Source organism: Octodon degus, unplaced genomic scaffold, assembly GCF_000260255.1.
Source record: "Octodon degus isolate 3935 unplaced genomic scaffold, OctDeg1.0 scaffold00059, whole genome shotgun sequence".
NCBI classification, from domain to species: domain Eukaryota; kingdom Metazoa; phylum Chordata; class Mammalia; order Rodentia; family Octodontidae; genus Octodon; species Octodon degus.
Genome location: NW_004524635.1, coordinates 13,449,307 through 13,459,312, shown reverse-complemented (window position 1 = coordinate 13,459,312; position 10,006 = coordinate 13,449,307). Strand labels below are relative to the sequence as shown.

The following is a 10,006-nucleotide window of genomic DNA, read 5'->3' as shown; positions in this document are numbered from 1 at the left end:
TAATTTATTTTATTTATTTATTTATTTTTGTGTGTGTGGCCAGCTCAGCCCACCAGGGGGCGGGGCTGGCTGGCATGTGGTGCTGGGGGATTGAAAAGTGGTCCCTGTGCTTTGCTAAGCTTGTTTGTTCTAAGTAGGTGCTTTAGACCACTGAGCCATCTCACCAGCCCCTTCATTGACTCTTAATTATTTGCTATAGTGTGGTTCATGTTTTGTATCAATTTTGCTTAGTTCAGCTAGCTTTTTTTTTTTTTTTTTTTTTGCTCTAAATGCCCTAAGGGGTGGTTTGGCTGGCTGGAATGTCGTGGGGATCGAACTACAGCAACCTGAGGCTGACAGCTTTGTGGAAGCAGCCACTTAAACAACTGAGCTAAGGCCAGGCCCCCCATCAGCTAGCTTTATATTAGCATCCTTTATAAACTTGTTGATCATTAAGTCCATTATGTAATTAGTTAGATCTTCTCTTCATTCGCTGAACGCCTTATTGATCTGAATTTTTTTTAAAAATCTCTTTTGTCATTTTAAATAACTCTGCTAGGGCCAGGCAGATAGCTCAGTGTATTAAAGTGCCTGCTTAGGCAGACGCAGAGGCCAGGGGTTTGAATCCCCAGCCTGCCATGCAGGCACACTGAGATGGCAGTTGAGACTGGGCGTGGTGGCACATGCCTATAATCCCAGCACTTGGGAAACTGAAAACAGGAGAATCACCATGAGTCTGATCTGTGTAATCAGACCCTGTACTAAATATATAAAAACAAAACAAAAAACCCCAAAACTCTGCTGTATGGCTTTTTATTCCCTCCTTCATGACACATAGCTCAGCAATTGTGAGTTTTTGGAAGCATTTTTTTGCTTTGTCTTTTTGTATTTGTGTGTGTGTGTGTGTGTGTGTGTGTGTGCACGTATGTGTGTGTGTGTACTCATGCATGGCTGAAGTTTGCTTGTCGATTATAGTGAGAAAATTGTTGCTGATATGGAGACCTCTTTAGTCAGTGTCTGCTTTTCAGTGATGTATTCTGAGTGTGGCTAAGTACAGTGGACCCTTGATTTACAAACTCACTTCATTCTTGAGGTCTGGTTGGTACTCAAGTTGTCCACTGAATGTTCTACACAGCCTTCAAAGTTTCTCTCTGATATACAGACAGATCTCAAGTGTTCTTAGAGAGACCTTGGCCCAGGATTTCTCAACCCCACAGAGGAAAGGATGTTGTAGTGTTCCTTCCAGAACTCTTTAAGGGTGAAATCTGTGTCCATGAACATCTAGAAGCTCAAGCAGCTGGCATTGGGGTCATAACTCAAGACTTTGGTCATAAGTTAAGACTAAAATTCTGGTCATAACCATAATTATTCATATGTTAGGCTGGTCATAACTCAAGGGTCCACTTTGCCTCTACCCCAAGATCTAGCCACTTCAGTTAATTCGGGAGGGGAGTCTACAGTGTGATTGGTGCAGTACCCTGTTTTCCTGCAACAGGCTGCAGTATAGTTAACAATACAGAAGCAACCCAGATATTGGCATACTGAGAAAAATCAATTAATAGCAATAACTATACCACCCTGGCAATAGAAATAAAGCTAGCAAAAATAATAGCATGAGACAAAATGGATGTTGGTATGCCATAAGAACCAATAATGTAGCCCCTTCACAATAGAAAAGATCTATCATTAGAGTATAAACACTAAGGCAAATCAAATATTGAATAAATACTACTATAGCACTTGTACCTCCACTAAAAATAGAAAAAAGTATTCAACAGTAATAATGTAGTTTTTTAATGTAGTTTTCATTATGTAAAAATTAATAAAATTTAGTAATTATACTATTCCAGATAGTGAGGGTTGGGAACAGAGAAAAGCATAGAAGAAAATTTGAAATATTAGGCAATGGAAGATGAAGAGAGAAAAGTGAGATTAAGGAGTAAAAGAAATTAAAAGAACTAGGTAGAAGTAACAAAAGTACAAACAACTTTTTTCCAAGATGGCATCAAAGGTGAAAAAGGAAGCCCGTGCCCTTCCCAAAGTTGAAGCCAAAGCAAAAGCTTTGAAGGCCCAGAAGGCCCTGCTGAAAGGCATCCACAGCCCTAAAAAGAAGAAGATGCATACATCACCCACCTTCCACCGTCCCAAGACACTGCGGCTCTGGAGGCAGCCCAAATACCCTCAGAAGAGCTCCCCGGGGAGAAACAAGCTTGACCATGCCATCATCAAGTTCCCCCTCATCACAGTCAGCCATGAAAAAGATTGAGGACAACACACTCGTGTTCATGGTGGATGTCAAAGCCAAAAAGCACCAGATTAAACAAGCTGTAAAGACGCTCTATGACATCGATGTTACCAAGGTCAATACCCTAATCAGGCCTGATGGAGAGAAGAAGGCTTATGTTTGACCGGCTCCTAATAATGATGCATTGGATATTGCCAACAAAATTGGGATCATCTAAACTGAGTCTAGCTGGATAATTCTTTTTTTTGTTGTTTTGTTTTGGCTGACTCATGCTACCTTAAGAGCGGGTCTGGTAAGGCATGAGGAGCTGGGGATCGAACTGTGGTATCCTGTGCCTGACTGTGCCTGACTGTGTTTACATAAGCAGGCACTTAAACAACTAAGCTAACTGACAGGCCCCCGCTAATTCTAAATATGTACTTTTTTACCTAGTTAAAAAAAAAGTACAAACAAGAAAATAACAGCAAATAAAAGAAAAAAAATATGGAAAAATTAAAAAGGAAAATGACCCCCAAACCTGCCCCTCAAAAAACCAGTGAAGGGGAAAAATGATTTAATTTTTTTCTCTATATTTTTGAATACACCTCTCTATTTTTTCTAGTGTCTGCAGTCTTGGACTCCAGAAAGTCACTGATTTCTTCACCTAGCTTTAAGGCTGTGGGTTTGTAAGGTGTTTCTCATTCTCCTCGAAAGGCTCACTGTCCATACATCCCAGACTGTGGCAGCCATCGAAGCTGAGGCATGTCTTTGCTCACATTAGTAGATGGAGAAAGCAATCAGGTGGCTGATCTTTGTGCTGGATGTAGTGGGCCAGATGTAGTGGGCCAGCTGAACCCTGGGTTCAATGTCAGTACTTTCAGATCCAGCCACCTTGGAGAGTCACACTCCCTGGTCCTGGCTTCTCACCATGGAGGACAGGGGCCCGTGTCCTTCCTGGTCTGAGCTTGAACTTCTCAGGTGGTCTGTTCAGCATGCACCCTCCCTGTGACTGTCTCTGCGGTTGCCTCTCACCCAGTCACTGTGGTAGGGTTATACTTGAAACCATAAAGTGAATTTGTTTTGTGGCTCAGTCTTAGGCAATTAATGTCTTTTCAAAATGGCTCCTGATTAAGCCCTCTGAAATATGGAAAGCTCTTCTCCAATTCTTGCTGTGGGGAGAGTCATTTGCAGAGTAAAATCCCACACTGTTTTTGTAGTTTACAATAGACACGGGCCTTTCTTGCAGCCAGTGCTGCTGGTCCAGTCCACTGTTTCTCATCGGAGCTGCCAACATCTGGCTTACCTTCTCTCCTTGGGTGTTGGCCTCTTCTATGGTTAGGTCAGCGGGTAGGTTGGTTGGTACCTCTGCTGCCCTATGCTGACGGGAGACAAAACAGAGCAGGCTCGAGTTGGCCAGAATTTCTGAGCAGTTTATCTCAGTTTATGGTTAAGTCCATGGTTAACGTGCTCCAAGGCAGAAGTGGCATGGCAGGGGAATATGCCAGAGGAAAGTTGCTCTTATGGTGACCAGGAAGCAGCCACACCATTTTTTTCTTTTACACAGAACTAGAAGGTCCGTTGATTGTGGCATCCGAAGAATGCTTGGATGAATTCTTCACAGATATTGAGGGGACCCACTAATTTCCCTTTGCTACTATCTTTCAAGGTCACCCATAAAAGTCCACCACAATTGTCACCCGTGAAGTAGGGAAGGGCAGCCAATGTGTGGTTGCACTACGGAATTAGCCACCACTGTGCGACTGATTTGCTCTACCCCATGAAATTGTCCTCCCAGAAACTGTACAAAATGTAACTGCCCTTACAGCAGTCCTAGGAGAGAGGAGGAAGCCATGAATTCCCGTCTCACGCTGGGTGACCACACCCTGCAGGGCATGAACTCCCCAGTACATGAAGATTGCGTATGTATGGGGTTGACTGGGTCCCCTGACAGCATCCACAGGAAAATGTCCTAGGTGACAGCTAAGAGGTGTAAACAGAGGCACAACTCTTGACTTACACTGGCATGAAATGGTCCCAGTTCTTGCAAGGCTGGTACTGCAGTGGTGGACAGATGAGGATATGGAACAAGAGGATGAAATGTGTATCTACATTTAAATATGATCTGCCATAATTATATGCACTTGTAAAACAATAGGTAAAGCTATCATAAAACTATAATAAGAAAAGTGAATATGCGGTGAGAGGGAGTTCGGGTGGTTACCTTGGGAGGTGAGAGATTGGAGTGATGAGATGGGAAAGTTACAGATAACAATTAAGCATAGGTTGCTGGCATGATTCTTGTTTCAGTGCTGCCTACACTATAAAAAGTAATCAGGAGGAAAGAGGCCAATGATCAAAGCGTAAGCGTGTCATGAAGCAAGGGCTAAAATTAATCTGTGCACCCGAGGTCTGCAAGGACCGGGCAAATTGTTGCTTCTTACGTGAACCCTGGATTCGGACGTGGGCTTTGCGGACGCATTATCGGGACCAGACTGGGTGGTAATGTGCTCTGTCGGCCACCAGGGGGCAGTAGCTGCCAAGAGTGGGCGCTCTGGGTGTGGTTGGTTTGTTTTTGCGCGTGGACTGGCCGGAGTGAGTAGGCACAGCTGTTGGCGGGAACCCAGGGAGTCCCTAGAGAGCCTCCGCCCGCGCAGCCCCAGGTTTTATGAGGAAGCAGCTGGGCCAGGGCTCCTTCCAGGGCTGTGCCCTGACTTCCTTCTGCCCAGCGTCCCCAGATCTGCAGAAGGCAGCGCTCACGGTCCCCAGGGGCAGTGTCCTCACTGGGCGCCCAGGCAGCACCTGTTCGGCCTGAAGTGACCTGTCAGTTTCTTTGGCAAAGTCTCAATCTGGAAATGTTTCAAAGGAAAACTCCAGGTTGTCCATTTCTTGGGGTCACTGGGGCATCTGACCCAGAGCAGCCGGCACCGGGCTGACAGGTCCGCGCAGTTTGGGTGGGGTGGGTACTGGTGTGGCCGCACAACTCTGCATGAAACTAATTGTCATTGTTCAGGTTTCCTCCTACGTGGGAAGTAGTAATAAACCCTAGCAATCCACCAGTCGTCTTGGTCTGTTTCTGAGGTCCAGAGGCACCACACGCTCCACGGTGTCCTCATGAGACAGTCCCTCTGGGCCGCTCCTGACCTGCCAACTAGGCCACTGCCCTTTCTACCAGGGCAGTTACCAAACTTTTTTTTTTTCAGCCCCGGGAATGAAGCCCCAGGGTGCTCTGCCACAAAGCACATCCCATTCCTTTTAATTTTGAGACAGGTTTTCACTAAATTGCCGGGGCTGGCCTTAAATTTGTGATCCTGCCTCTGTGTAGGGGGTAGCTGGAATTACAGTTGGGCACCACCATGCCTGGTTCTAAGATTTTTTTTTTTTTTAAGTGGAAAATTTTTTCAATCTAAACTGCACCAGAAACTTCATTATAGAAAACAGGAAATATGGCGTGGCTCTTAATTATTAACTTACACGGATAACATTTACCGGTAACATCAGTCCATCAAACTGCTATCCACATGCAGAAGATTGAATCTACACACATCTCCCACTATATAGTAATCTTGAGTCAAAATGCATCAACAAACTAAATGTTAAGCCAGTAACCCTTAACCTGCTGGAAGATAAGATAGGCGAGAGCCCTAATTGCACAGGACATAGTTCTAAGAATAAACAAAAGGGAATAAATTACTGTGCACAGCCAGAGAAACAATCATGTGAAAAGACAACCTACAGAATGGGAAAAAAACAAATTTGCTGGTGATTCTGCAGGCAAAGAACTATATCAATAATAAATAAATAAATAAATAAATAAATAAGACACTCCCCCCAGAATGGAAGACACAGGCAAAAAGTGGGCAAGTGAAATAACACTTCACACTTCACAGAAAGAGTACAAATGGCCAATAAATACATGAAGAAATGCTCAGCATTAAGTTGGAGCAAGGCAAATTAAAACAGAAATTTCATCTTACCCCATAAAAACTATCCAGGAATTGTAATAACAAATACTAGAGTGGCTACAGGGAAAAAGACATGTTTCTACACTGTTGGTGGGAATGTACACTAGTACAAACAGTGTAGAAATCAGTATGGATTTAGTTTAAAAAAACTAAAACGAGAGCCAGGTGTGGTGGCACATGTTTGCAATCCCAACACTTAGGGGCCTGAAGCAGGAGGATTAATGCAAGTTTGAGGCCAGCATTGGCTACAAAGTCAGTTCAAGTTCCTCCTGAACTGTGGGGTAAGACTCTCAAAGAGATAAAACAACAGCAACAAAAAAACCCACCTAAAATTACCAATTCTGTCAACTTAGCCATTCCTCTTGTAGACATCTTCCTGAAAGAGTTAAAGACATCATATTACAGTGATACATACATAACCATGTCTACAGTGGCATAATTCATAATAGCTAAGTTGAAAGCAGCCTGTTTGTCCATCAACAGATGAATGGATAATTGACTCACAATGGAGTACTACTCTATCATAAAGAAGGATGAACTTGAGTCATTTGTAGAATGGATGCACCTTGAGATCATAATGTTAAGGGAGGGCTGGTGAGATGGCTCAGTGGTCTAAAGCACCTACTTAGAACAAGCTTAGCAAAGCACAGGGACCACGGTTCAATCCCCAACACCACATGCCAGCCAGCCCCGCCCCCTGGTGGGCTGAGCTGGCCACACACACACACACACACACACACACATAAATAAATACAATTAAAAAAAAATAATGTTAAGGGGAATAAATCAGACACCTATGCTTAAATATCACATTCTCTTACATGAGAAACCCAGAGTATAAAGAGCAAAGTAAAAGACAGCTAATAGGAATTTGGGAGACACTGTTCACAAAGGGTAAGGGGAGCAACAGATGGAGGAGATGACAACTGGTTAATGAAAGGAACTGGAGTGTCTCATGTCCTGCACCAACTGCACACAAGGAACACAAGCATTAGGTGCTGCAAATATGTACAAGGCGATGAGATTTAGAAAATGATTAAGATGTGTTACACAGTTATTTACAGCAGTTTGCTTCACCTGCTGAAAGGAGGCCTGGGAGGTAAGTGCCTGGGGAAGGGGCCAGCTCCGAGTCCTCCTTTCCCACCTCAAGCTGTCTGGACATCAGGGCCAGCTGCCTGGGCAAAGGTGAGAGGGCACAGGCTGGCTCCAGGTCAGTGGCCACCAGCCTGACCTGGGCTCCGATACCAACCTCGCTTCCACTCAGTGGACTTTCTCCACTGCGCTGTTAGCACCTCCAAGGTGGGGGCCTCCTTTGCAGTCCCTCCAGGACAGGGAGGTCTGCTGCCACACTCCACACCTCTATAGAGAATCCCAGCCCCCTCTTCTGCCTGCTGTGACAGCACCAACCCGCTCCCATGGGCTCTGCCAGGCTCAGGAGGCTCTGTAGGCCAGACCCAGCTGCCAGGTGGGCAGGCTGGCTTGGCTCGGGCTGCAGTGCCCCTGGCTGCCATGGCTGCACACACTTTCCCCCGGCCCTCTGAGGGCCACAGTGGGTGGCTTTTTCCTCCTTGCACACTCTTACCTGGACTGGCTGGGCTGTGGCTGTGCCAGAGCTAGTGGTGAGTACACTGTTAAACAAGGGAGCTGCCCCCGGACTGAGCAGCTCTCACATGCAGCCACAGCTTGGGTTCTTCGTGACCCAGAATACTTAGCCATGCCTACCTTTCTCTGTGGTTTGAGACTTTGGGTCAGCTATAATTCTTTTTCTTTTAATTACTGAGACGCTGATACTTAAGTTCCTGTATTGCTGCTTGAAAAACTCTGGCGGCTAGAGCTGGTGCACACGTATAATCCCAGAATGTTGGAGGATAAGGTAGGCAGACTGCAGGCATGCTCCACTGAGAACCACGGGGTAGGGTTGGAAAAGGCCACCAGCTGGGCCTGGTGGCACATGCCTATAATACCAGTGCTCTGGCAGGCTTCGGCAGGAGGATCTCCAAGTTTGACCCCTACTAGAGTAACTTAGTGACTTACATCCTGTCTGTCTGTCTGTCTGTCTGTCTGTCTCTCTCTCTCTCTCTCTCTCTCTCTCTCTCTCTCTATATATATATATATATATATATATATGTATATATATTAATTGGGGATATAGGTCGCTGTGAAAGCCCTAGGTTTAATCTGCAGTCACACACACATAAACGAGGTGATTCACAAGTCTTAACTCCTAATGTAATCAGGGATCCAGCAACAGGAAACTTCGGTCACACTAGCTGATGCCACTCCTCCCCTTCCTCCACTGATAAAGTCCACCCAGCTGAAGAGGCTGCCGCTTGTCTCCGGAGATCACACGTGGCTGCAGGCGCTTGCTTCCTTCCTTGCTGAGCACGACCCTGGTGCTTCTCCACCTGACTCCCTCGCGTTCCTTGGCTCCCAAGGGGTCGACCAAATGATGGAGACCGGCTTTTCACTCCTCAGGCAGCTGCACCATCGCGACAGATGGAGCTTCTGGGCCCGCTGCATCCCCTGGCAGCATCTTCCTCAGCCACGCTTTATCCTGCTGCACCCAGGGCTGCATAGTCTCATCAGCCACACTGGACTGAGCACACAGAAGCAGCCAAGCTGTGTCTTGGGAGAGGAGGTCTGATTTCCTCACCTCTGATAACGGGGTGCTGTAGCCCGCCCAGAAGCACTGGAAGTGTACTCCCCACCGCTGTGAACATGCTGTCCTCAGATACAGCGCTGGTCAGCAAGTGTTTGTGGCACTTCCCCCTCTTTCTAGCCCACCAGGCAACCCAACTGCGGGGACAGCATACATTTAGGACAAGATGGCTTGTCACGGTATAAGCATGACCGTTAGCTTCCTCCAAAGCCCCTTCCAAAATGAGTAAGTTCAGGCTGCAGGAGAAGGATGCAAATATAAACTTAAAACTGCACATATTCACCTAAAACTCAGTCCTATTGCCAATGCCCCAGAACAAAGCACAACACATCTAGCCATTTAGCAAGGAGTATTCACGTGGTATGAGAGTCAAGGCCATGTGGATCACACAGACTTAAGCCTAGTTTTACGTATTTCTTATTCAAAAGGAAGCCTTCTGCAATTGGCCAATACTTTATTTAAACACACACACACACACACACACACACACACACACACACACACAGTTGTAACAGAGGCAGAGACAGCAGGTTGGCTGCATGTTCCTGCAGGCACAGCCCGCTTTAAGAAAGGTTCTCTCCCAGACCAGACTGCCGAGGTAACCCCAGACGGTGGTTTAGCTTCTAAGAGGCCTCAAGGCAGCTCTGCTCCCCTCGCAATATGAAAGGAGCACATAGGCAGGGGATGCAGAAGACCCTCCAGCATGTTCAGTGAGGTGGTCAGTATCTGAGGTGGTGCTCTGAACAGACTGAGAAACGGAATGCTGCGAGGCTGCCTTCCTTTCCCAGAAGAGGAGGCCCGTACCCGGGTCAGCCTAGGGAGAGGCTCTGCCCCGCTGGGGAGCTCAGAACAGGCATGCTGCCAAAGCAGGGGGAAGTGCGGGCCTTCCTGGAGCCCATCAACACAAGCTGGACGTTGGCATGGGAACGTGGTCCAGAGCCGCACATGGCCTCTGGTCCTCCTGGCTGCGGGCCTCCTGTCCTGCAGGTCCTCCTGAGGGGGCAGGAGCTGTGGCCAGATCAGACGGCTGCATCTGGGGAAGGAACAGTGAAGTCAGGTCAGCCTGCCAGGAGGGAGCACCCCAGGGCCACTGGCTCCCCCCTGGCTTTTGCTTTGCAATTCATTGGCACTCTTATTTTTCTTTTTTCTTTCTTTCTTTTTTTTTTTTTTACTCTTATTTTT

General features: G+C 46.6%; 1 protein-coding gene across 1 annotated transcript in view; it reads right to left on the bottom strand.

Moving 5' to 3' along the window:
• Window positions 1-8,550: 8,550 nt before the first annotated feature.
• Cmtm7 (CKLF like MARVEL transmembrane domain containing 7) overlaps window positions 8,551-10,006 on the bottom strand; it is a 57,539-nt gene continuing 56,083 nt past the window's right edge. The window contains exon 5 of the mRNA XM_023718497.1: window positions 8,551-9,857. Within this exon, the coding sequence (XP_023574265.1) occupies window positions 9,844-9,857 (14 nt within the window). The 3' untranslated portion in view covers window positions 8,551-9,843. The remainder of the gene's footprint in view (window positions 9,858-10,006) is intronic.